General features: G+C 45.6%; 1 protein-coding gene across 1 annotated transcript in view; it reads left to right on the top strand.

Annotated features, from left to right (window-relative positions):
- BRINP1 (BMP/retinoic acid inducible neural specific 1) overlaps positions 1–11,998 on the top strand; it is a 204,106-nt gene extending 192,108 nt beyond the window's left edge. The window contains exon 8 of the mRNA XM_040241751.1: positions 10,420–11,998. Within this exon, the coding sequence (XP_040097685.1) occupies positions 10,420–11,560 (1,141 nt within the window). The 3' untranslated portion in view covers positions 11,561–11,998. The remainder of the gene's footprint in view (positions 1–10,419) is intronic.
- The last annotated feature ends 15,668 nt before the right edge of the window (positions 11,999–27,666 follow it).

Below are 27,666 nucleotides of genomic sequence, written 5' to 3'. Positions count from 1 at the left end.
TGACCTGCCTCTTGAGAAGTCTGTATGCAGGTCAGGAAGCAACAGTTAGAACTGGACATGGAACAACAGACAGGTTCTAAATAGGAAAAGGAGTACATCAAGGCTGTATATTGTCACCCTCCTTATTTAACTTCAATGCAGAGTACATCATGAGAAACACTGGACTGGAAGAAACACAAGTTGGAATCAAGATTGCCAGGAGAAATATCAATAACCTCAGGTATGCAGATGACACCACCCTCATGGCAGAAAGTGAAGAGCTAAAAAGCCTCTTGATGAAAGTGAAAGAGGAGAGTGAAAATGTTGGCTTAAAGCTCAACATTCAGAAAAGGAAGATCATGGCATCTGGTCCCATCACTTCATGGGAAATAGATGGGGAAACAGTAGAAACAGTGTCAGCCTTTATTTTTTTGGGCTCCAAAATCACTGCAGATAGTGACTGCAGCCATGAAATTAAAAGATGCTTACTTCTTGGAAGAAAAGTTATGACCAACCTGGATAGTATATTCAAAAGCAGAGACATTACTTTGCCGACTAAGGTCCGTCTAGTCAAGGCTATGGTTTTTCCTGTGGTCATGTATGGATGTGAGAGTTGGACTGTGAAGAAGGCTGAGTGCTGAAGAATTGATGCTTTTGAACTGTGGTGTTAGAGAAGACTCTTGAGAGTCCCTTGGACTGCAAGGAGATCCAACCAGTCCATTCTGAAGGAGATCAGCCCTGGGATTTCTTTGGAAGAACTGATGCTGAAGCTGAAACTCCAGTACTTTGGCCACCTCATGCGAAGAGTTGACTCATTGGAAAAGACTCTGATGCTGGGAGAGATTGGGGGCAGGAGGAGAAAGGGCCAACCCAGGATGAGATGGCTGGATGGCATCACGGACTCGATGGACGTGAGTCTGAGTGAACTCCGGGAGATGGTGATGGACAGGGAGGCCTGGCGTGCTGCGATTCATAGGGTCCCAAAGAGTTGGACATGACTGAGCGACTGAACTAAGTGACCTGCCCATGGGTGTGTGTACCATACCGGTGCAGGCACCCTAGGAGTGGGTAGAATATTCGTGACAAAGACCCATTTTGAGTGTATATTCAACTGTCCTATTGAGGAAAAGGTACAAGCCCACAGATAACCCTAAGCCAGCTCAGGGCAGCCTGTTGTCAGTCACAGAAGCCTAGAAGTACCCTCCCAACCATGGGGGAAGCGAAGCTTTTAACTAAGAATATGTTTTACATTTCTTTTCTATTTATGGGTGTAAAGAAGGCAGTGAGGCCAAACCCCACAGCACCCCAAGGGTGCATGCTCGGGGTGAAGGGAAGAGATGGGTGCCGGCAGCTGACTCCTGCATGAGAGATGCACAAGGCTTGCTCAGCCCAGCACTACCAGGGATGTCTCCAGGCCTGCCCCTGGGTGTCCTTGTGCGTTCACAGCAGGTAGGGCAGTTGACTCACTCCGTTGATGTAAGGCAAGAAAATAAGCATCTTCAGACCCTTTTGTTGTTTTAGTTTTTCTTTTTTTTTCTTCCCTGAGGCTCAGAAGTAGCTTCCTGTTCAGAATAGAATCCAGAGGATTGAGTCAGAAATAGAACTGAGTTCTAACCATTTCTGTAGCTCTTTATCCCCTTCAGCACCATTTCCCTATGCTCCTCCCCACCTCCACCCTCCACTTCACCCAACAAACTCACACCTGGGCAAGCTGTAATCTTAGCAATGCGACAATTCACGGGTGACCTTGAGGACATCATGTTGTCTCTCTGAGCCCAGTTTTTCATATTTTTAAAAATCCCTGATACCCTTTTCAGCCCAACCTATGACACAGAAAAGGTGTGCGGATTGAAACCAGAGAACCCATTGGAAGAGCTTTGGAAAGTTTTAAAGTGATAGAAAAATGTAACATACTGCTGCCTTAATAGTGTTTTTCTGGTTGTTTTAAAGGATGATTTTTTGGGGGGGTAAATGTTTTATGGAAGTTTTAGAGTTATATAGCAAGTGAAAATCCCGTTAAGTGTGCAGTAAGATGAATTTTCACAAGATGAATTCCTACATGTAACCAACACCCAGATCCAGGAGCAGGGTGTCATCCCCAGGGCAGAAGCCCCTGGGTCCTCTTCGTTCCCCTCAGGTACCACCAGCCTTCTCTCCAAGGGAATCACGCCTCTCATGGCTGCTCCCACTCTAGTGCAGTTTTTCCTCTTTTATACAGTGTGCACCTTGGTATCTGGCTTTCTTTTACCTTTCATTCTTCTGTGAGATTCCTCCGTGCTGTTCTGTGCGGCTTCGGCACACTCACTCGCAAGGGTGCTCCACTGTGTTTCTAGACGTCCTTTCTCCTGTTGCACAGTCTCCAGGATGGGGCCCGCGAAGGACGTGCTGCTGTCTTCCACATGCCCTGGGGTAACCTTCCGCGTGCGTTTGTGTTGTGTGTCTACTAGGGGCGGGCTTCCTCAGCTTTACAGATGCTTCAGTAGGTACTTCCCAATTTTCCCAACATTGCTGAGCCAGTAATCTCTCTTGCAGGTAGCATAGCGCAGAAGAATTTTCCATTGTTCCACGTCCTTGTGGATATGAACATACACTTAGTGTTTCTCGTCCTTTCTATTTTGATGGTAGCATGCTGCTACAGTAGTATTCCTTTGCAGTTTCAGTTGACGTGGTCCTGATGACTAATGACACAGAGTTTCATGTGCTTATTGCCTTTTGAATATCCTCTTTTATGACCTGCCTGTTCATATCATCATATCAGTTGCCTACTTCCCCTTTTGGTCACTTTTTGGGGGTGGGGGAGACATATCATATTTATTGAACAGTTTTAGTGAGAACTTTGCAAAGAAAAATGTAAATAGTGATAATTGCATCGCCTCTGGTTTAAAGAGACTCAGAAAGGAGTGCAGACTCAGGCAGTCTGGACTGCCTTTGACTAGCCCAGCATCCAGCCAGCGTAGGAGTTATTTATGGACTATAAATACAGTCTTTGATTGGGTAGAGGTAATGCAAATATATTTTCTAACTCAGGCTTGTCTTTCCACTCTTTGAATGGTATCATTTGATGGATATGTTTTAATCTTAATATACCCCTATTAATCAATGTGTTTTTTCCCCCTTTATGGTGAGCTGTGTTAAGAAATCTTTACCTACTCCAATCTCATCATGATGCCCCTCTCTGTTTTCTCCTAAAAGGTGCTTTAGTGATGCTATTATTGTATTACTTTTCACATTTAGACCTGTAATCCCTCTGTTAATGAAACTGGGGTATAGAAGAGATTGTGTCAAGAAGAGATTTTGAGGTTGCTGTTTTAATATCAATATTCAATGGATCCGGCAACAATTATTGAATTCTTTCCCTGGATTTTTAAATCTGTACTTATTTCAAAAGGACCATTTTCTTTGTGATCTCAAGAGGAACACAACAGTTTGTTTTCCTGAGAGACAGTGTGTGCCTACTCTATGTCAGGAGCTTTGCATCCATTATCTTATCTGATCTTTAAGACAATCCCACGAGTAACGTATTATTCTTCCATTCTGTAGTTGAGAAAACTGAAGCTTAGGAAGGACAAGCGGTTAGCGGAAGGTTAGGTAATGAGCAGTAGAGTGGGGATTCCATACCCCATCTTTTCTGACTCCAGAGCCACATCTAGCTCTTTCTTCAAGCTTCATGGTGACAGCATTCATTAGAACCGTGGAAGGTGAGTGACCAGTGAGATTAGGACATTAAGCTGTAATCAACTGGGCTGTTCTAGTAACCAAGAGGAGTATTTTTACCTGGAACATTTATGAAACACAGTTATTCTTTGCCCTCAGTAATAATAATGGTTAATAGTCAATCATAGTGCCCTTTCACTGCAAACCTCCCAGGAGTTTTGTGTGTCTGTTTCTCGTTCTGAAGATTAAGTGAAAGGTAGGTATTACCTTTCCCGTTTGACAGATAAAGAAACTGAGAATCAAAGAGGTGAAGTGAGTTATCCCAAGGTCAAATATCCACAGCAAAATAGTGGTAGAGCAGGCCCAGCATTTCCTTGGCTGAGTCCCCCTCCCTGTCCGGATCGCTGTACTTCAGGATGCAGCCCATTAGCCCTGACCAGCCACTTCTGGCATTCGTGCCTTTTGGTCTGTGTGCCATTCTGCCTGCCCACCATCCAGGAAGAGTAAGTCGCTCTTGCAGCTCTCCACCTGGGAGCTTCCTGCTCTCTGTCAGCCCTAAGGAGGCTTCTGGATCCTTCCTTCACTTGCCTCCAGCACAGCCATGCCCGAAAGCAGAATGCCAAATTTGAAAATGTTGCCTGTCACCTCTTTCCAGACACAAAACTGTAACTGCCAAAACTGTTTCGTAATGCTCCCCAGCTAAACTTCTGACAATCTGATTTTAAAGACTCTGTCAGATTTTTGTGTTGCTGCTCTTCCTCTCCTGCCTTCTGCCCTCAGCTTCTGCCCTCCCCCCCAAAAAACCTATTGCCTTCACGGCACACCACTAAACCAGAAAACATCTGCATCGTGGGGAGAGACTCCAGAATTCTCTTCGGGTCTTTTTCCTACTGCTGTGAACTGTTTCAGGAGGATCTGACATCATGTGAAAAACTGAGAGGAAGAAGAAGAAACTATTAAGTCAGACATAGGAGCTCAGAGAGGGGAATGATTAAAACTAAGTATGAATGTGGGGAGAATGGACACTGAGTGGGTCTGATGGCCAGTTCCAATTCTCACTGGCAGGTCCATAAACCAAGGCTTCTTTCAGCAGAGCTCCATGCATGGGTATATTCATCTTTTCTCAGCACTATTACTGTAACACACACACACAGTCATACACAGCACACCCCCCAAAACAGTGCTTCATCAGAAACCTAAGAACAACTGTTTGTCTTCCTAGTCTCTGCTCGATAAAGTCCACAGTTTGTAGAGTCTCACAGAATTACTCAGACACCCATTACAGTGTCACAGAAATACCAAGGAAGAAGCACAGGGCATAAATAATGATTCAGAATTCCAATTTCATTGTTTTTTTAAAAAAACTCCTCCTCTCCCTTTTAAACAAACCCTTCCAGTAGGCAAATGAGACTTCTGGATTCTAGTTTTCTCTTTGAGCCTAGAGCTGTTCTCCCCTTTCTCCTTGGCACTTGATTTGTATGATCTTCCCTAAAATGCCACTGGCCTGGCACTGCATTCCTGTCTTGGGCAAAACCTCCAATTAAAATCAGCAGGAAGTTTGCTAGAATTAGGAATTCCAGCCTGGGCTCCCCACCCGGGTGGCTCTGAGAGGGAGGCGTGCGCCTTTGAAAGCACTGATGGGAAGCCCCGGGTGGCAGAGCCTCTGCCCTCCAAATGCCGAGCGGCTCCAGCTGTGTCGCCGGGAGGCCTGTCAGTTCCTCAGCAAACCCTGGCTGAGGCCAAGACTGGGCCTGCGGGGGAGCAGCGGGGGCATCTCCGTAGACCACAGTCCAGCTCCTCCTCTGGCCTGGATTTGAGAGGGTAGGAACAGTACTGTGGGGAGTGGAGGACACACTGGGTTTGGATGGAGACATCCTGAGCTCTGATCTTCTGTGTCTATGCTGTGTGACCGTGGGAACATTGCAGTCCGCTTTGGTCCTCCGAGCCCTCTCGGTGGGATGGAAATCACGAGGCTGTCCTATCTCCTGGGGCTAATGTGAGGATAAAGGCTGGCTGCCATGATAGAAAAAGCACTCGGAAAACACCAACCCTCCACCCCACCAGACCTCAAGGCTCAGGTCTAAACATGAGGGAGGTGGCTGGATATTTCCAGGGCTGCTTCTTCTCCAAGGTTCTCTGCCTCTGTGGTCAAAGCTGCTTCCTGTGTTGCCTCTGTGGGAGCCTGCCTACCAGGCCCCAGGGGGTTCCAGCTTTAGGAATGAAAATGCAAGTTCCTGCCCTCCCTCCTTTCCTCTCATCAACACTGCCCCCAACCCCCACTCCATCAGAGAGCTGGGGTCCTATCCAGCAGAAAGATGCTGAATTGGATGTATTGAAGTTCAGCTTTGGCTGAAGAGGGAAGATGCTTTGGATCTCCAGGGACAGAGAAAAGCACCTTAAAATTTGGTGCTCGCTGTCACACATGGACTACCTTGCGGTGGGAATTGTGTCAGCCTTCTGTGAGACACGACCCCCACCCCACCCCCCGGAGCTGGCCTATTAACCTGCTCCTGCATTGCAAGGGTTGAGGCGGGCTGTCACCAGCCAGCCTGGGAAATGATATTTATAGATCACGGTCCCTCCTACCCCTGGTCCCCAGCCTCTCCCTGAGCACTTGTCGGTGAGCTCCAATTATCTGTGAATGGAGGAGAGGGATGACTGGCAGGTCCAGGGGAAGCAACAAATGTGCTAATAGGCCCTTCACACGTTCAAAGTTTCAGTATTTTTCCATTATTTCCATTTACGTCTCTTCTTATGGCCTGCCTGCTTCTTCTGGCCGGCTGTAATTTTGTACTGTGGTTCGTCGGAAAGTGCGCCCATGCTGGAGTCAGAGAGCTTGGTCTGGAATGTGGCATAAGCTTGTGATGTCAGACAAGTCCACCTGCTTCTCGGGGCTTGGCTCTCTGTGCTGCCTATGGTTATCCACGGTGCTCTGGGAGAACTCCGGCACAGAGCCTGGTGCACAGTGAGTGCTTGGTGGTTGAGCACGCTGGCTTCAATCGTGCCTGCCATCCAGCCTGGCAGGGTTTCTGAGGATCAGTGACGGCTCCCCAGAGCAGTCGCTAGAGGTGGACAAGGTGCAGGAGATTGCTTTGATGGTGGTGGAGTCCTCATTATGAGAAGCTGCTTGTGCTAAAAGGACAGGGGTGCAAAAAACTGGGGTGGGCTTGTTTTTTCTGGTTTCGCTCATCTCTTCAAAATGAAGGACTGGAATCTAAGGAAAGTTCACTGACATTGGGAATTGGGACTTAACAGTAACATTTCTACCTGGTCTGACCACTCTCTCTGCCCCGCTTCAGAAAAGGATTGTTTGTACGCAGATGGCCCATCAGGGGTCTACATTCCCTGATTCTGGGAGTTACAGTACTGCAAGTCTTGGCTGAGTTGCTTCGGTTGCATTCCACCCACTCTAATTAAGGGGCTTCCCTGGTGGTTCAGAGGGTAAAGAATCTGCCTGCAATGCGAGAGACCTAGGTTCGATCCCTGGGTGGGGAAGATCCCCTGGAGAAGGGAGTGGCAACCCACTCCAGTACTCTTGCCTGGAGAACCCCATGGACAGAGGAGCCTGGCAGACTTACAGCCCAGGACACGACGGAGCCGCTGCCACTTTCACTCGGCCTTCACTCCGTCACCTCTGCCCCCTCTCCCGCCCCCTCCTCCTTCACTCTGGGTCGGCCCCTGCTCCCGCACCTCCTCCAGCACCCAGGCCTCCCGGGGCCCCTCCTCTCTTCCTCCCGCCCGGCGCTCCTCGCCCCCTCCCGGTCGCCCGCCTCCTTCGCGGTCCTCCTCTGGACCCTTAATGCCTTCTTTGATCCGGCCCACAACCTCACGATTATGCAGGTGCCAGGCAGCTCTCGGCTGCGCCTCAGAGGGCCTCTGTCCCCGGTGCCTCCCGCTCGACAGGGCTGGAATCCTAATCGGCCCCTCGCCCCTCCTCCGGTGGCTGCCTTCCCGCGGGCCTCCATCTGCCCCCTCCCTCCCGCCCCCAGGGTGCTGAGAGCCCAGCCACAAGGAGGCATTGATTCAAGGAGGTGGGGGGCGGGGGGGAGTCCTGACAAAGGGTCCCAATGATGAGACACGAGAAAGGGGGCGCTCTCCGGGCTTATAGAATGCCTTGCAGATGGGAGCAGAGGAGCTCTCAATGGGGTACTGTCCTGTCGCCTGGAGAGGGAGTGACGGGGCTAAGTGTGGGCCCTTTGAAAGGGGCGTTTTGAAATGACGCTCTGGTCAGATGGAACCACGCAATCGGAGACGTGTGGCGGGCCCTCCGATGACTCAGAGCCCATATTCAGCTGATGCTCTGGCTCCGGAGGTGGGAGCCGCGCGGCTCATTATCATTCCAGCTCCGTTTCCTGAAGGCTGGGCCCTCTGCTGTTCTCCAGGCTGTAATAGGATTGGTCCACGCGAAGCAGAGACCGCCGAGGCCTGGAGCTGTGTGGGTGGAAGGGATTGAAAACTAATACTGCAGCTTGGGAGACAGAAGCGGAGTTTGTTGTTGTTGTTTAATGAAAAATAAGAAAAAATATTAATTTTGGTCCGTTCACTCATTCAGTGTTCGTCCGCTCCTTCATTCAGCAGACATTTCTGGGCTCCATGCTCAGAGATGGAGGGCTCCCCTCTTTCATGCCTTAGAGACTGGAGGGGAAACTGACCAAAAGACTAGGGGCTGCAATACAGCGTTCAGAATGTCCCGAAGCCAGGATCATTCCCTGGACTTAAAGGCAGAGCCCTTTCAAGGAGCGCTCTAATTATGCCTCCATTTTCTCTCAGCTGATAAGCACAGCAGCATTCTGGGAAGCCAAGTTTCAACAGTATCCATTTCCAAATGTCCCAGTAACCAAATGGTTTTCCTCCACCCCAGAGAGATAGCGAAATTCTGAAAGCTTCTCAGTAGCTTCAAAGGAAGAGCTTATTCTCTGGGATAAGAATACTTATTATTACCTTTTTAAAAATTGGTCTATGCCCAGCTCTGTGCTAAATGCTTTAAAGACATCATCTCATTCAGTCCTCTCCCTCACCGCCTAAGATAGGCTTTATTATTCTCCTTTTGCATATGGACACTGCGTCTCAGAGACATGAAGTGACTTGTTCCTGTTTATGGAGTGGAGCCTTGAACTAAGTTCGGCCTGGGCCAGCGCACGTGCCATTCAGGATTAGGCTGAACTGCTTGCCTCCTGGTTCTTGGGCTTGGCGATTGTGGCTGGGCAGAGGAAATGAGAGAACAGGGGCGTCGCTACCACATCCTACCAGAGATGCAGTACAATGCAGAAGGGCTTCTGTCTCGTTTTCTAAAATGGGGCTCCCTGGCAGTCCAGTGGGGAAGACTCCAGGCTCCCAGTGCAAGGGGCATGGGTTCGATCCCTGGTTGGGGAACTAAGATCCTGCATGCCGCACAGCACGGCCTAAAATAAAACACTGGGGATCAGGAACCACTGCCACCATTGGCATCCTCACCACCAACAGTACTGCGGCACTCGACGGCCTTAAGAAATGCTTCCTTGACTCTTCTTTGAAAAAAAAAAAAAAAGCCTTGGCTATGAGCCAGAAGGTTCCTCTACCCACTTGCTGTGTTATTTGCCTCCAAGCTTCTCTTGCCACGTCTAGAAAATGGAGCTGAGAGTCCCTTGGCAGGAATAACAAGAGCCTAACTTTTATGGAGCCCCTAATACCTACCAAGTTAGGGACTAAAATTTCACATAAAAATTCATGCCATCCTTACCACAGCCCAGCGTGGGAGGAGTGATTAGGGAGGTGAGGGAAACCGCCAGCATTCCCTGGGCTCAGGAGTGGAGGAGCCAGGACTCAAAGCGATCTCAGACTGACCTCAAGTCACAAGCTATTTTGGGGGTGTTGTTGTGAAGCTCAAGTGAGAAATGGGAGGGTAAAAAGTGCTAGACACATGTAAGGAATTATTCTTAGTGTGGAATACGGCCAAGAGGGGACTTGCACAGAAATGAGGAAAGATGAGAGGCCGCTAAGCTGACTGTCTTACATCTTTTTTTTTTTTTTTAACTTATTTTTCTGTTGCTTCTTATCTGATTGAGTATCTGTCTTCATTGGAATGTTCCAGAGGCTGGAATCTGGGACAGGCTCGGGTTTGTTTATAAAAGTGTTGAGGGGCTGTGGAGAGGGGGACCTAGACATTCATACTGTGATGGAAATTTCACTGAACTGAAATTTTGGAGAAAAATGGGGAGAATAGCATCTTCCTTATATGTTCTGAAACTGCAATATTAGGATCACGTGAGATCATCAATACGGAAGCACTGCCATGATCTCCGGAGTAATATAAGATAGAATTCGTTTTTGCTGAAGTTTTCAGATGTTGTGGGAAGAATCTGTGAAGAGGGTTGAAATGTCAGGTGTAGGGTAAAAGAAATAACCCCTCAATTCATCTTTACTGCTGACTTTCTACACTCTGTTGTCATTCAGCAGGGTTTTTGAGTTTATACACTTAAAGTTTCTGAATCAAATGCCTTTGAGATGAATGAATAATAGATTTAGAAAGCTGAGGGGACCTCAAAGAACACTTTTACTCCATCCCTTTCCTTTTTACACATGAGGACACTGAACATTAGAAGGGGAAGTACAAGGTCATGTAGCTGGTCTGTGACATTACCCAGAGCTCCACTGTCGTTCCCAGCAATGACGTTCAGTGCCCTTCGTGTGATAACTGCCCTACCCTGTCGTTTCATTCTCTGGGCAGCCCCACTTTGCATGAGCAGCTGGAGAACCACAAGCCCACCCATGATGGTTAACATTCTCCATCTCCCCTCTGTCCCCCAGGACAATTCAGCAGTGGCTTGCAAGGGTCCAGTCGCTTCTCTACTGCAATGAGAACGGGTTCTGGGGCACCTTCCTGGAGAGCCAGAGGAGCTGCGTGTGCCACGGCAGCACCACGCTGTGCCAGCGCCCCATCCCCTGCATCATCGGTGGGAACAACAGCTGCGCCATGTGCAGCCTGGCCAACATCTCGCTCTGCGGCTCCTGCAACAAGGGCTACAAGCTGTACCGAGGCCGCTGCGAACCGCAGAACGTGGACTCGGAGCGCAGCGAGCAGTTCATCAGCTTCGAGACCGACCTGGACTTCCAGGACCTAGAGCTCAAGTACCTGCTGCAGAAGATGGACTCGCGCCTCTACGTCCACACCACCTTCATCAGCAACGAGATCCGCCTCGACACCTTCTTCGACCCCCGGTGGCGCAAGCGCCTGTCCCTCACTCTCAAGAGCAACAAGAACCGCATGGACTTCGTCCACATGGTGATCGGCATGTCCATGCGCATCTGCCAGATGCGCAACAGCAGCCTGGACCCCGTGTTCTTCGTCTACGTCAACCCCTTCAGCGGGAGCCACTCGGAGGGCTGGAACATGCCCTTTGGCGAGTTCGGCTACCCGCGCTGGGAGAAGATCCGCCTCCAGAACAGCCAGTGTTACAACTGGACTCTGCTGCTGGGCAACCGGTGGAAAACGTTTTTCGAGACGGTCCATATCTACCTACGCAGTCGGACTCGGCTCCCTACCCTCCTGCGCAATGAGACTGGCCAGGGCCCCGTGGACCTGTCCGACCCCTCCAAGAGGCAGTTCTACATCAAGATCTCGGATGTGCAGGTGTTCGGGTACAGCCTGAGGTTCAACGCCGACCTCCTGCGCAGCGCCGTGCAGCAGGTCAACCAGTCTTACACACAGGGCGGCCAGTTCTATTCCTCTTCGTCTGTCATGCTCCTCCTGTTGGACATTCGGGACCGAATCAATCGCCTGGCCCCCCCTGTGGCCCCGGGGAAGCCCCAGCTGGACTTGTTCTCCTGTATGCTGAAACACCGCCTGAAACTGACCAACAGCGAGATCATCAGGGTGAACCACGCCCTGGACCTCTACAACACCGAGATCCTCAAACAGTCGGATCAGATGACAGCCAAGCTCTGTTAACCCGGACTCCCGGCCGCGGGCGTTCCCTTTTGTTGTACAAATAGAACAGAACCAAGCAAAGCAAAGCAAACACACATTTGTAAAGTGTAATTACTATTCAAAGGAAAGGAGGAAAAGTCTTCATTTGTTGGAAATGAAAAAACGTTCTAGCAACTGTATAAAACCGTGGGGCATGTTTGTTATTTCTATACTCTGTCGTGAAGAAGGGTCTCAGTCTTGGAAGGAGCTCGGAGGGAGGTGCTGCTTAGGCCTCAGGTGCTGTATTGAGTGGGGGGGATGGGAGAGAACATAGGCAACGAATTGTAAAGGTCTCTGCTGTGCAGGTGCTAAGATTAAACACGAAAGAGAAAGCTGTATGTAATGTACAACGACACTGCCATTTTTCCTTGTGGGAGGAAATGGACATAGATAAAGAAGATATTTCTTCGGTTATGATTTCTTCCCTCTTTATGCTGAATTCCTTGTGGTTCTTTTGACTCGTCTGCACATGAGGGTGGAGATTTGGTGACAGCACTGTCTCACCCAGATAGCTTCCCTCACACTGAATAAACTGAAACTCACTGAAGCTGGACAGTAGGGGACCCTGGGGGAGAGGCATTCACATAATCACCGGGTGTTAAAACCATCAAGAAACCTTTGCGATCAGCCTGTTGATCTCCTTGATTGCATTTGGGAACTAGCCTCAGAGAGAAATGGCAAGCCCATGGCTACATGTGGTTACTGGCCAAACAGCGAGGTGAACCTGCCTCCTGACCCCGTTGGCCGCGCTCCTTCTAACATCATGCTGGCCACGGTGGTGTTTACTCCTCCAGCTGAGCTGCCAAGGGATGGAGTAGCTTTCAGTCTCAGGTTGTTTTGATAGCCCTTTTTTTCTTCTAACGAAGAAACTTATTTCAACTACGGTCTCCAAAAAAAAAAAAATTGGTGTCAGATACCCTAATACCCTAGAAGCACTCTGAGTATTTTACTTTGATTTAAAGTCAATACCTGAAATAAAATAGGGTGGGTTTCAAAATCGCATTGGTCTGCTAGGCCAACTTCCCCAAGTAGGTATCTAAAACATGATCCTTTAACTCAGAATACGCACACACACACACACACACACACAAACACACACACAGAGTGCACTAACACTGCCACTTCTTGGGCATCTCTGAAAACTGAGAAGCCTTGTCTGGGACTTGGGGTTTAAACTGAAAGGAGAGCTGTAAGGAAGAGAACTCATTTCAAAGCACATCTGTAGAGGATTGGGGCAGAAAGCATGTCTTAGCCTTCAGGAACTCTGCATTTATCTTCTTGCTATGATAGTACTTGCTAGAGATGCTTTGTGCATCTGAATCTTCATTTCCAAATGGCAGAGAAAGAGGACCACACACGTCAGGGTTGGGAGAGAACATAGGACTCCTCTGGGCTCGGTGTCGGCCCAGTGCAAATCTTGTCTTTGGGACATCACCCCTGTTTGCTAACTGGCCCATTCCTGGGATAAGAAACCCATGTAGTTCTGTCTTCCACATTCCTTGGAGTCCTCTTTTACTGAAGGGGATCAGCAGTGCTCATGCCAGCTTATGTTATTAAACAGATCTAATTACTAGGTGGTTCTACATATTTACTAGCATCTGTATACCTTCCACTCACTGGTTCCAGTTCTAGAATGTACATTTCTCATGTCAGTGCTTTCATAGATAAAATACAGAAACTATCTCAGGGCTCACCAGAGTCTGTAACACTTTGACTCAAAGAAAACACTTATCCCCACCCCCCCTATAAAGTTTAAGATGAAAGGAGGAAGCTTCAGTGCATACAACACATAAGAACTATCTAGTTTAAGTATGTGTGTGGAGGGGGAAAGTTATATCCTTTTTTTTTCCCATAGTGAAATTCCAAATTTAATGTTCCAGTTTTTAGTATGAATTAGCATGTATTTTGATACCAATTTAACAATGTGTGCTTCATACCATCCTAGTTGTTTGGCCCTCAGATTTTGAGCAGATTCGATATTCATTTAGGTTGGAAATTATTCATGCAAAAGTCACATAGCAGCTATTCATAAGCAAAAGATGTTATAGCAGTTCAGTAAATCATCAAACATCTCTACAGCCCACACCCTCTGGACATGGAGCCGTAACCACTGGGCCACAGGGAAGTCCCTCTTCAACACTTGGGAGATGAATGGGGCATGCCAGAAAAATGAATCTGTAAGGAAATGGGTTATGCTTTTTGTGCCCCTCATACATTAATGAGAAAGACATGAACCAATAAAAAATAAATAATTACAGTACACCATGATGAGTGCTGTTGTGGGGTCAGAAACGCAGAGAAGAGCCCTGAAGAAGTTATGAACTCGGTTTAGATGGACATGATAATCCTGAGTGTTGAAAATGAAAAGGACTTGGACAAATAACAAGAAGGCTCTTCCCCAGACTTCACCAGCCGTGTGTGTGTGTGTGTGTGTGTGTGTGTGTGTGTGTGTGTGTGTGTAGGAAAGTTTTCTTCTCTTTACCTTGACAGTATTACTGAATAATTACATCATATCATATTACAAAGAGAATAAACAATGTCTAATGATTGGAAAGGGCAGGGAAATCAGATAAATTTTCAAGGACAGAGAGATTCAGACATCAAAATATTTGTTCAAAGGTGAAAGGAAAATACCTTTATAAAAGGATACAAAGTTCTGGGGATTTCCAGGCACCTTCTGCTACAAGGTCCCTCCAGCTACTGGGGAAGACAAGCCTGAAGCCTTCAAGTGAGATTTTAATTCAATTAGCATCTTACCAGTTTGATGCAACAACCAAGGACCTATGGTGTCTGATTAATATGCTGATGCTAAGGCAAAAGTGAACAGAATGCCCCGCTGGATAAGCCTGACAGCAAAGCGTGGCATTGCCATGGAAACCACAGAAGGCCATTAATTAGCTATCAGATAAAATCATTGGAAAATTCTGGACCCTGGCATATCTGCCTCCTTCAAAGAGGAGGGCAGTAAGAGGTCACACTAACAGCAAGGCTCCCTTCATTGATTGAAATCATAACTGCACAGAGACTACATGTCGTAAGTGGAAGAAAGATTAGGAAGTAGAACAAGCTGACACGATAGAAGGAGAGAGGCTTGGGGATTATCCATCGCCACAAACATATTTTTAAATGTAGTGTAACTTGTTGGGTTGTCTATGTTGATAAAATCATCTCAATGACAAACACTTTCTCCTATTCCCCGTTCTTTTTGGAAAGAGGTGAGAAGAATAACATGGATCCACTAGATGGTGATAAATGATTGAGAGAAGCTGTCATAGAGTCAAAGCATGAGAAATGATGAACCCCTAAAATAATAGATGAAGATCGTAGAACACTCAAGTTAATAGGGAGACTTTTTTTTAATTATAAAGAAGGCAGACAGGAGAAAGAAAAGATTCATTAAAATATTAATAGTTAGACATATAAACATAATAACCAAACATAGTACACAAATAACCACAATAAATGTACTTGGACAAAACTGATCAGTAAAAAGAGGTAGTCAGATGACAAGTTATAAATGTAAAAGTAATGGTAGAAAAGTTTGAAAAGAAAAAGATGCATAAAGGTATCCTAGACAGGTATTAACTAAGAGGAAGCTGACGTAGTACCATTAATAGCGTTCAAAATAGACTTTAAGGCAGATCCAATAGGATTAAAGATGGTCAACACAGCAGGGAAAGTGGAGAGAAATGCAGACACATGGAACTATGGACCCTTTGGGCTAAAGCGGTCATTAAAGGTCTGTAAAATTTCATCCTTGGGAGATGAAGTTATGCTCGACGTTATTCTGCAAAATTTGCACCTGATCATGATCATAGTTCCCTCCTCACTGTCTCAAGGTAAAAGAGTATCCAGTCCAACCTCCTAGCCAAGACAAGAAGCAGCCCCATGATACTGGAAAGAATCAACCGTAATAATAGGGAACTGAACTTCATATGCAAACAGTCTCTCTCTTCTGTGTCACCAAAATCGTCTCTAATGGGCATTTTTCCAGTTGAAGATCAATGCAAATCTTAGGTTGGTTATAATAAGCTCAGACTGAGCAGAGCGCCCTCTCCGCCTGAGAACAAGGTAATACCAGGGGCTCCAGCTGCACCAAGCCAAGAACCAAGACGGAAGATGTTACCTGAATGACCTCTCCTTTCTCGATATCCCTGTCTCTTTAAATCATGATCAGAGCCTGAAATGACAAGTGTAGGGTCGTTCCTCATTTCAGCGTTGCATCTAACGGTAAGCATTCTGCACGAGGCAGGCAGTACATTCTCTGACTACTTGAGTCTGGAACCTTCTTTCCCTTCCACAACACAAAGATCAATACACATTCAGGGAATGGAATGGGACTGTTTTGATCCCATGGGGAGAAAATCACCTCCAAAGTCATGGTCACTCTGAGGGGAATTACAGATCTTTTTGAGAAATGGGAAAGCTCTGGATTCTTTCCAAATAAAAATGTACCTTCACATACACTTTTGAATATTTCACAGATCCCTTAAAAATTTTTCTTGAACATTCTAGAATATGACAAACCTTCAGTAAGTGCCTCTAATCTAGCCTAAACTCTGTATTTTATGAAATTTAAACCTTCACCTTTTAGCGATGAGGAGTTGTACCCAAAGTCGTCCTGAAAGCCTTGACCACTGGGCATGGGTTTAGTTCCCTTCTCCCTGTCTGAAGCATAGTTTGGCCTAGGATCCTATATCAAGCCAATGTAGTTCATACAGCTGAATCCTGCCCGCAGCAAAGGAGGTTTCTAACATACAGGTAAACACCTTAATGGAAATGACAGTTACGATCACGTTAATAAAACCCAACATATATACCGTGGACTATATAGACCATGGAATTCCCCAGGCCAGAATACTGGAGAGGGTAGCCTTTCCCTTCTCCAGAGAATCTTCCCAATCCAGAGATCAAACCCAGGTCTCCTGCATTGCAGGAGGATTCTTTACCAGTGGAGTCACCAGGGAAGGCCATACTAAAAACTAACTTTATTAAATAGATACATTGTGTGTGAGCACTAAAGAAAGAGGTCTCAAAACCAGAAAGTCATGAGCTTGGCTAGAGGAGGAGCAGGCATGCACTGGTAAGTATTCCATCTTCAGTGGAGAGAGAGTCCAGTTCCCTGAACCTGGTACAATTGCACATGAAATTGAAAGGAGAGTGTTTGTCCTACTCGATTCAGTCTGTTCCAGCAATACCATGCATGGGGTGGCTCAAACAACAAACACTTATTTCTTACATTTCTGGAGGCTGGGGTTTCCAAGATCAACACCTCTGCAGATTCAAGTGTCTGGTGAGGATCCATTTGCTGGTTTATAAAGCACTAGCCCCCCACTTGTCTTCACAAGGCAGTAAAGGCAAGAGAGCTGTCTGGGTCTGATTCCAGCCTCATCACCTAACTCCCCGTCCCACCTCCTAATACCATCACCCTGGGGGTTAGGATTTCAACATGTTAATTTTGGAAGAACACAAACATTTAAAGTATTAAATCAGTTACAAAAAAAAAACACAAACCCTTCTCCATCAAATAGCTTGGAATAGACACATGAGCTTCACAAGTCACAAATTTACTTTCTCTCATTTGAGTATCTGACCTCTGCTCCCAAACTTGTTTGGTAGGTATTCACCAAAACTGCACTGGCTCCCCCCAGGAATGAACAAGGAGCCTGTCCTCATTCAAGATGTCATAGTTGCAATGAAACTTCTACATGGAGCCCCTTGTGCCAGGAAGAAAATGGCTTTGATACAATTTTTAAATAAAAGCTGCAGAGCTGCTTGATAAGGGAAAGCAGGGGTCCACAAGCTGCAGGTCTACATTTTCCTACTAATGTCACCACGGATGGCAAATGATCTGTGTCAGCCTTAACCGGGGATGGAAGATTGGTCTGGTTCTGCCACAGGCTAGCACCAGCGAGGAAATTGTCATGCTCTTACAAATTAGAGGGTGATTATAAACCCTGCCAAGGGATCATTAATTATATGGTATTAATTGCAGGATATGTAATTACAAATTAATGATAATATCACCTAGCATTTTGTTAGTGTGCAAAAGGATGCCATGCTTAAAACCTAGAGCCAGGAGCTAGGTTTTCCTGAATTATTAGACACCTCAGATTAGAACTCAGATCTGCCAATTTCCAGGTGAGTGGTTTAACTGTTATTATTCCTGACATGAGAAAATCACTGGCAACATAGGGCTGTAACCAAGAGTACAGCCTGGAGACAGGAGAAAATAATTAGAGCTCATCCACTTAGCTACCTATGCTGCTTCGCTGAGATATTCAACCTCTGTGTGCTTCTGTTTCTTCCTCTGTAAAAATGCGGTTCTTAATAGGTTCTCTCTAGCATGGTTGTTATAAGAATTATGCATGTTTAAGGGCCTAGAACAGTGACTGGCATATAGGAAGCCTATAAGTTTGTTAAATAAGTGACATAAATAAAAATATACTTTAGATAGGTATGTATGCAAAGTAATATTCTTAATAATAGTAGCTAATATCAATGGGGCTCATTTTACAGGTCAAACACTACAGTAAGAAGTTGATGCAAGTTACTCACTTAACTTCACTGCAACCCAGTGAGGTGGGTCTAATGATCACTTCAGGTTACACATGATGAAACGGAGTCTTATAAAGATGAAAAAGCTTGCCTATGGCAAGCTGGGGCTGGAATGATAATGTGTCAGTCTCCAAAAAACAGGCCTCTTAACTATGCTACAGTTTTCCCCAATAAGTGAAAATAAATGGCCTTGCAAAGTTATTTGTAAGAATAATCCAGACCTTAAGAGGCATCTGGCACCACTATTTGATTACAGAACCATTCAATTCTTCCGTGAGCCGGAGTCAAGAGCACCCAAATAGCTTTAAATATACTGACTCCTGGAATCACAGAGCTTTAGCAGGGACCCAGGAGGAATGTGTGTCTGGGGCAGATTTTCCATCCCAAAGAGCAGGATCTGTCACAGAGCCCAGATGCATCTCATCCTCCTGCATAAACTACTCAGGGAAGCCTTTTGGCTCCAGGTAGGCCCACCATCTTTTGGGGCAAAGTGCTATAGATGTGTGCATTGCTTTTCTCTGGGAAAGAGCAGGACTGAGGGAGCGAAATATGCAGGTGGGGGAGCAGGAGATGAAAACCATAGTCCAAACCTAGGATACAAAGAGGAGGCCTTTGATCTCCAGCTGGGTCAGTTCCTACATTTCAACATGGTCTGAATCAGTCTCATCCAAGACCTCTGAAATCTACCCATGGCCCATCCCCCCAAAGGGCTGGAGGGGATCTTTGGGATTATTGAGGAGGATGGAGAATGACTTCTATAGATGGTGTGATTCTGTAACGATATCTTCCTTGTTCCTGGTTCAGCTTCCTGCTGTCACTCCACTTTCTCAAACTATTTGTAGCTCCCCATCCTAGAAGTCCCAGAAATGTCATTCTTGGGCATAACATGCAAACCAATTTTCTGTCTCTTACAGTGATCCAAAGACAGAAAAGCAGAATAAATAAACTATGTTGTGATTAAAGAATTTTAAATGTTTACCCAAAAGTCACATCTACACGTGATTTTTCAAGCAACGTGTATGGAAAGGGGAATATAAATAAATGCCTTTTTCACCTTCTAACCTTGTAAGGTCAATCTTGTAAGGTCTTAGAAAATGCAACTCGGCACACGTTTGCAGGACAGGAAAGAAGGCATGGGTGTTTCCTGCTCCTCTGCGATATCCTAGTACTTCACACGTATCTAATTTAAGCCTCATGAATCCCTAAGAGAGAGCTGTTTTTATTTGCATTATACAGGTGAGGAAATCAGGGCACCAAAAAGTAACTAAAGTTTAGATTCATAATTTACTCTCTTAGCACAAAATTAGAGGAGGAATTGGCAACCGATTCCAGTACTCTTGCCTAGAGAATCCTGTGGACAGAGGAGCCTGGTGGGCTGCTGTCCATGGGGTCGCACAGAGTCGGACATGACTGAAGCAACTTAGCATGCATACATGCGTTGGAGAAGGAAATGGCGACCCACTCCAGTATTCTTGCTTGGAGAACCCCAGAGATTGGGTGGGGGGAGGCCTGGAGGGCGGCCGTCTATGGGGTCGCACAGCGTCAGACACGGCTGAAGCAACTTAGCAGCAGCAGCACGAAATGAAGCAGTAAGGTGGAACAGTTACAACGTGCCATCTGAGGACTAAAGAGGCTCAGTTCTGGGTTCATTCTACAAACTCTGGGACCTCGGAAAGTTACTCAGCCTCTCTGGCGTTTCTTCATCTGTCCCTTGGGGAGAATAATACTCATCCAGTTGCCATGAGGACATTTCTTTTGCCAGATTTCCACTCTTTCTGTGAATTAGTGCAGGTAAGGACCTGTCTAGAACTCTCTGGGTACATGCTAAGCACTCAGCAAAAGCTGGCTCTTGTGATTCCTTTGGGCATGGCATGGCTCAAGACTGCAGCTTGGAATCATGGCCCCATGAGGCCCCTTGGCTTCCCCATGTTAAGGATGGTGCTCTTCGGCTGTCACCTTTAGCATCGGAGCTCGGTGGAAGAGTTAGACAAATCTCTAGCTTCCAAAAGTTCACAGGCAAAACACACAGGGGGAGGGTAGAATCGAAGAAGACATCATTTTTCAAAGGCAGAAATGGAATCAAGGAAAAAAAGACAATGAAAGACCAAGCTTGTAAGAGAAGTAATGAAGAGAAGTGGTGGCTGTTCCCAGCGTCCTCTCTGACAAAGCCTGGTCCAGCCTCACCCCATTTCCAGGCAAGGAGGAATGTTGCTTAGCAACCCAGCCAGGAACAGCAGAGTGAGCTCTGTGCTGGTACATTAAGGGCTGCTACTGCCTCCTGAAAAGGATCAAACTTTTGCTTAAAATCCCACCCACAGCACAAGGGACACCTGCAAATTGGAAGCACCTGGGAAGGGAGTTTTCTGCTAGGTTCAGTTGGACAGAAGGCTGGCAGAGGAGGAAATAGTCTAAATTAGTGGAAAAGTACAGGGCAGATTTTTTTTTAAATTTCTTTCAAATGTTGTAGAAATTAGGTGCTAAGAAAGATTTGCCAAGCCAAGGACTCTGTGAGCCCGCTCCATTGAATGTGGATATAGCAACCGAGGCCAGCAGGACCTGTCTGGCTCCCAGCTCACATGGCCGCCTCTTCCTACAGCTGCAGCCGCTTGACAACCCCCTACAAGTTCAGTCTCAAAGTCAGAATATTGTTCTTAGTAGAGAAGGAAAGTGTCAGAAACTCAGTCAATGGATAAATCTCAAAGTTTGGGTCTACACTTTAGAGATAAAGATAGATATTAATTGTGAAGTGTGATATGTGTTAAGGAGTGGGAAGTATAAGATGTAATGGCAATAAACAGCACGAACCCCTAAACCTAGATTGTACAGAGAAAGGAGAAAGTCATCATGGAAAGCACTGGAAGGTCTGATGTTTAATGGGAGCCTAGAATGATAAGTAAGAGTTGAACAACGAGGAAAGGAAATGTGTCCATGAGGAGAAACAGCTCATGCAGATAGCTCAGGTCAGCTGCAGATGAGAGAGAGAAAGGGGGAGAGGGCAAGAGAGAGAAAGAGGAATGAACTGGGGATGGGGAGGAGGAGTGGCAGATGGTAAGAGTATGTGCAGTCATGTGATGAAGGGCCCTGCGACTCACAGGAGGATTCTGGACTTTATCCTAAGAGCAAGTGGCGGCCACTGCAGGATTTCAAGTATGACAACATAGGATCAAATGCACTGGATCCGGTCCCATTTTATGCTTGGAACCCAGTACGTGGGCTCCTGGTCTAGTGTCTTGAGCTCCTGTCTCTTTCTTCTGCCTCGTTTCCCCTGTCCCTGAAGAAAGGAGAGCCTACATTCTTTGAGAGTGCTGGAGAGGCAGGGCGACACATCACCACCCCTTCCCGGAATGGATGGAGTCTTGCTCTTGTACCTGAATTCATGTATCATCTGTTTCCCAGCCTCCCTTTCTGACTTTGCCTGTTCTAAGACTCTCAGCCATAGGGCCTGCACTCCTCATCTGTCATTACGGCTGACCTGATGCTGTTTGACTGGACTCTCTCTCTCTCATTCACTTTTGCTTTCTTCATCCTACCAATACCAGCTGAAGTTCAACTAAATGGCCACCACCCCATAGCCTGCAGCAGCTGTGTCTGAACCAAGTGCTTGCCCAGGAACGGACCCACTTCAAAGAACTTGCCTCATAAACAGTTCTGGTCAGCCTACTGATGATGAAAGAAATCCATCTGACCTGCCTGCCTCTTCATAATCGTGGGTAAGGGCCCAAACTCTGGAGTCACCTTCCTTTGACGGTGAACCCTGGCCCACACCAAGCCTTAGCTATGTGGAAAGCTCATTCCGAGGCTGGTTTCATCATCCTTACAGGAAGGTATCCACATCCACCAACAGGGCTGTTATGAGGATTTAAAAAGACTATGGAGATAAAATGGGCTTCTCAGGTGGTACTACTGGTAAAGAACCCACCTGCCAATGCAGGAGATGTAAGACATGCAGGTTCGATCCTAGGGTCGGGAAGATCCACTGGAGTAGGAAATGGCAACCCACTCCAGTATTCTTGCTTGGAGAATCCCACGGACAGAGGAGCCTGGCAGGCTACAGTCTATAGGATCACAAAGAGTTGGGCATGACTTAAGTGACTTAGCATACATACACATAGAGATAAAATACCCAGAATCAGTTCACTTCAGTCGCTCAGTTGTTTCCAACTCTTTGTGACCCCATGGACCACAGCACACCAGGCCTCCATCCATCACCAACTCCTGGAGTTTACTCAAACTCATGTCCATTGAGTCAGTGATGCCATTCAACCATCTCATCCTCTGTCGTCCCCTTCTCCTCCTGCCCTCAGTCTTTCCCAGCATCAGGGTCTTTTCAAATGAGTCAGCTCTCCGCATCAGGTGGCCAAAGTATTGGAGTCTCAGCTTCAGCATCAATCCCTCCAATGAACACCCAGGACTAATTTCCTTTAGGATGGACTGGATGGATCTCCTTGCAGTTCAAGGGACTCCCAAGAGTCTTCTCTAACACCACAGTTCAAAAGCATCAATTTTTCAGCACTTAGCTTTCTTTATAGTCCAACTCTGACATCCATATGACTACTGGGAAAACCATAGCCTTGACTAGATGGACCCTTGTTGGAAATGTCTCTGCTTTTCAATATGCTGTCTAGGTTGGTCATAACTTTCCTTCCAAGGAGTAAGCATCTTTTAATTTCATGGCTGCAGTCACCATCTGCAGTGATTTTAGAGCCCCCCAAAATAAAGTCTGACACTGTTTCCTCTGTTTCCCCATCTATTTCCCATGAAGTAATGGGACCGGATGCCATGATCTTCCTTTTCTGAATGTTGAACTTTAAGCCAACTTTTTCACTCTCTTCTTTAGCTTTCATCAAGAGGCTTTTTATTTCCTCTTCACTTTCTGCCATAAGGGTGGTGTCATCTGCATATCTGAGGTTATTGATATTTCTCCTGGCAATCTTGATTCCAGCTTGTGCTTCTTCCAGCCCAGCGTTTCTCAAGATGTACTCTGCATAGAAGTTAAATAAGCAGGGTGACAATATACAGTCTTGATGTACTCCTTTTCCTATTTGGAACCAGTCTGTTGTTCCATGTCCAGTCCAATTGTTGCTTCCTGACCTGCATATAGGTTTCTCAAGAGGCAGGTCAGGTGGCCTGGTATTCCCATCTCTTTCAGAATTTTCCACAGTTTCTTTTGATCCACACAGTCAAAGGCTTCAGCATAGTCAATAAAGCAGAAATAGATGTTTTTCTGGAACTCTCTCGCTTTTTTGATGATCCTGTGGATGTTGGCAATTTGATCTCTGGTTCCTCTGCCTTTTCTAAAGCCAGCTTGAACATATCTGGAAGTTCATGGTTCATGTATTGCTGAAGCCTGGCTTGGAGAATTTTGAGCATTACTTTACTAGCATGTGAGATGAGTGCAATTGTGTGGTAGTTTGAGCATTCTTTGGCATTGCCTTTCTTTGAGATTGGAATGAAAACTGACTTTTTCCAGCCCTGTGGCCACTGATGAGTTTTCCAAATTTGCTGGCATATAGAATGCAGCACTTTCACAGAATTATCTTTTAGGATTTGAAATAGCTCAACTGGAATTCCATCACCTCCACTAGCTTTGTTTGTAGTGATGCTTCCTAAGGCCCACTTGACTTCACATTCCCAGATGTCTGGCTCTAAGTGAGTGATCACAACTTCGTGATTATCTGGGTCGTGAAGATCTTTTTTGTACACTTCTTCTATGTATTCTTGCCACTTCTTCTTAATATCTTCTGCTTCTATTAGGTCTATACCATTTCTGTCCTTTATCGAGCCCATCTTTGCATGAAATGTTCCCTTGGTATCTTTAATTTTCTTGAAGAGATCTCTAGTCTTTCCCATTCTATTGTTTCTGCTATTTCTTTGCACTGATCACTGAGGAAGGCTTTCTTATCTCTCCTTGCTATTCTTTGGAATTCTGCATTCAAATGGGTATATCTTTCCTTTTCTCCTTTGCTTTTTGCTCCTCTTCTTTTCACAGCTATTTTTAGGGCCTCCTCAGACAGCCATTTTGCTTTTTTGTATTTCTTTTTCTTGGGAATGATTTTGATCCCCGTCTCCTGTACAGTGTCACAAACCTCCGTTCATGGTTCATCAGGCATTCTGTCTATCAAATCTAGTCCCTTAAATCTATTAGTCACTTCCACTGTATAATCATAGGGGATTTGATTTAGGTCATACCTAAATGGTCTAATGTTTTTCCCTACTTTCTTCAATTTCAGTCTGAATTTGGCAATAAGGAGTTCATGATCTGAGCCACAGTCAGCTCCCAGTCTTATTTTTGCTGACTGTATAGAGCTTCTCCATCTTTGGCTGGAAGGAATATAATCAATCTTATTTCAGTGTTGGCTATCTGGTTATGTCCATGTGTAGAATCTTCTCTTGTTGCACATAGTAGGAACAAAATAAATATTTATCCCTCTCTATTCTTCCTCTGAAAGTGCATTATCTGCTTACATTTCCATTTCTGATCCTTACAATGACTTCCTTAAATTGAAGGATTAAAAGAGATTATGCATATAAAGCACCAGGTATATAGTAAATGCAAGATAAATATTAGCTATTATTATTAATTTATCATTAATGAAGTAGAATATCCTGATTAAGAGATTAACTGTGTCTTGTTTTCTTGAATACAGGCTTGTCACAAACGAACAGAAGTCACCGCCCACATGACTATCCTTTTGTGAATTCACAGAAAGCACTGACAGAATGCAACATTTGACCTCCAAGACAGTTCTGACCCCTTGAGAAAGACCAGCAGCTCCTCCAGTTTCAGAGATTATCCTGCAGAAGACACCGTTGGGGGAGGTCAGTAGACCAGATACTCTGCAGAGCTGCATGTAGGCTACTGATGGTGTCTTTGGGAGTAGTTGGCAGTGATGCTGGCTGTTCTATGCTAAATCATGTCTCCCCAAACTCATATGGTGAAGCTCTGACACTCAGCACCTCAGGATGAGAATGTATTTGGAAATAAGTGATAAAGTGAAAATGAGGCTGTTAGGGTGGGCCTACCCAATCTGACTGGTGTCTCTATAAGAAGGAAACAAGTAGACACATAAGCAAACACCAGTGATGTATGAACACAGAAGAAAGACCGTGTGAGACACAGGGAGAAGTGGCCTTCTGCAGGCCAAGGAGAGAGGCCTCAGAAGAAACTGAGCCTGCCAGTTCCTCACCCTTGGACTTCCAGCCTTCTGAACTGTGAGAAAATAAATGTCTGTGGTTTAAACCGCCTAGTCTGTATATTGAGTTGCTGCAGTCCAAGCAGGCTGATATAGGGTCCATCAAAGAATGAGGTTGGGGCAGGAGGAGAGAGACAGGTTCCTGATCAGAAGAGAGAATAGGTTCTCTGGGGAATGACATGGTGGCTTGGATTGTCTGAGAATGCCTCTGCACTTTGCTTCCCCATGGGGAGTAGGACCTTTGATATAACGGCTGACTGAGATTACTTGGAGAATGGACAGCTGGGATGTAGGGGTATCCAGTCTGCGTTGTGAAGACCCTGAGGCATGAAATGTACCTGAGTGACCTCTGTGTGATTCTGTCCAGGCATGCAGGATTTCTCTAAACATCTCCAGATAAAAGACTCTGGGTGGTGGTCAGTATAGTCCAAGGACTAGGCCTCTGCCTCATTTTCCTGGGCCATCTGTGTGCAGGATTAAAGCAGCGTCCAAGAGACTATTGGAGCAAATTCCATTAATGAGAGCGATGGTCATTCTGCTAGTCAGGTAGACAGTAACTCAGAATTATGTAATGAAAAAAGAAAAAATAGGTAACACATCTCACAGCTCTATGTAATAAACTAATATCAGTTATATTGTTATTTTTCTTTAGTCACTAAGTCATGTCTGACTCTTTGAAATCCCATGGACTGCAGCCTGCCAGGCTCCTCTGTCCATGGGACTTCCCAGACAAGAATACTGGAGAGAGCTGCCATTTCCTCCTCCAGGCGATCTTCCCGACCCAGGGATTGAGCTTGAGCCTCCTGTGTCTGCTGCATTGGCAGGCAGGTGTTTGTTTTGTTTTTTTTTTTACCACTGAGCCACCAGAGAAGCCCAATATCCATTATATATAAGTAGGCAGAACAGCTAAGAAGACACTGTATTAGCATAAGGGGTATATTTATCTTGGTCTCTGTTACATCCCAAGTGACAGGATAACACCTGGTACCAGGTTTGTGCTCAGTATTTGTTGAATAAAAGAGACAGATTACCCATGTGCTGTCTCCTTTATTTCAGAGAGGTACAGACAGAGGCCCAGAGAAGTAAAAAAAAGGCCTAGCCAGGGTCACACAGTGTGTCATTAGCAGACACAGTGTCTTAGTCGGTTTGGGCTTCTATAAAAGCATAGCATCAAGTGGGCATGTTGAACAGCACAAAGTGACTTCTCACAGTTCTGGAGGCTGAGAAGTTCAAGATCGAGGTGCCAGAGACTCAGTGCCTGGTGGTGCCGGGGTGCAGCCCCAGTGGATCCAGGGAATTCGAAGGTGGGGACGGTGTCGGTGTCTTTGGAAAAATACATATTTAATTACAGATGTAGAGGGAGATTAGAAATGGATAGTGTAGTAAGAGAATTAGTGGAGAAAAGGAGGCTGAATCCAGATGGGAATTCAGCCAGAGAAATGGGAGCAAGAAAGAAGCGACATGGGGGAATCAGTCTTTCCTGAAACTGATCCGATTTCTTTATTTTTGGGTTTGCTTATATACCTTTTATTACATATAGGGATGAATACAGAGTCACGCGGGGGTCAGCAGTCCTGACCTTTATCAAAATCAGGTGCTTCACATAAATGTATTAAAAAAAAAGGTTTTAGGGATAGTACATCATCTTCTGGCCATAAGTGAGACCTGCTGACATGTTATGATCCTTTCTTTCTGATAACCAAAAACCTTATTTTTTCCAAGGGTGTTTTTTCTTAAACCAGGCACCACCCTCCAAATAAAGTTGCATTCCTATAGGGTGAGGGTGTAGTGAGTTACAATCAAGAAAGGAATTTATTTAACCCAAGGTTAACATGATTAATCTTAAAGGTTAATACTTATTTCTCCTATATGCTTAAATGTTAATACTTATTTCTCCTATATGTTAGTTATATTCATTATAAGGGCAGGGAATATGGAGATTTAGCAGCAAACATCAGCCCAACAAATGAAAATCCTTTCACCAATGTTCCCCTTAAGATCTATTTAGTCTTAAGATAGTGATAAAATTACATGTTTACATAGCAAGGACACAGTGATTTATAACAAAGTACAGTGATCTATTACAAAAGAGAAAATTCATTAACTCAAAAAGTCTAGTATTGCTAACCTTAAAAACGACTATATTTCCTTTTCTATATTCCAAATACATTGATTAATATATTCCCAGGTGCCTAAGGATATGGAGGCCTGGCGGCAATCATTGACTCAACAAGAAGAAAAAGCCCTATGCTAATAAAGACTCTCAAAATACTCCAAAACTCTCTGTGCTGTTTATGGTTGAGAGGTAGTAAACAATCATGTGCGAAGTGGCAGGAG

The sequence above is a fragment of the Oryx dammah genome, unplaced genomic scaffold, assembly GCF_014754425.2.
Source record: "Oryx dammah isolate SB20612 unplaced genomic scaffold, SCBI_Odam_1.1 HiC_scaffold_1, whole genome shotgun sequence".
In the NCBI taxonomy this organism is placed as follows: domain Eukaryota; kingdom Metazoa; phylum Chordata; class Mammalia; order Artiodactyla; family Bovidae; genus Oryx; species Oryx dammah.
Note: the sequence above shows the minus strand (reverse complement) of the source record. Positions and strands in the feature narration are given on the sequence as shown.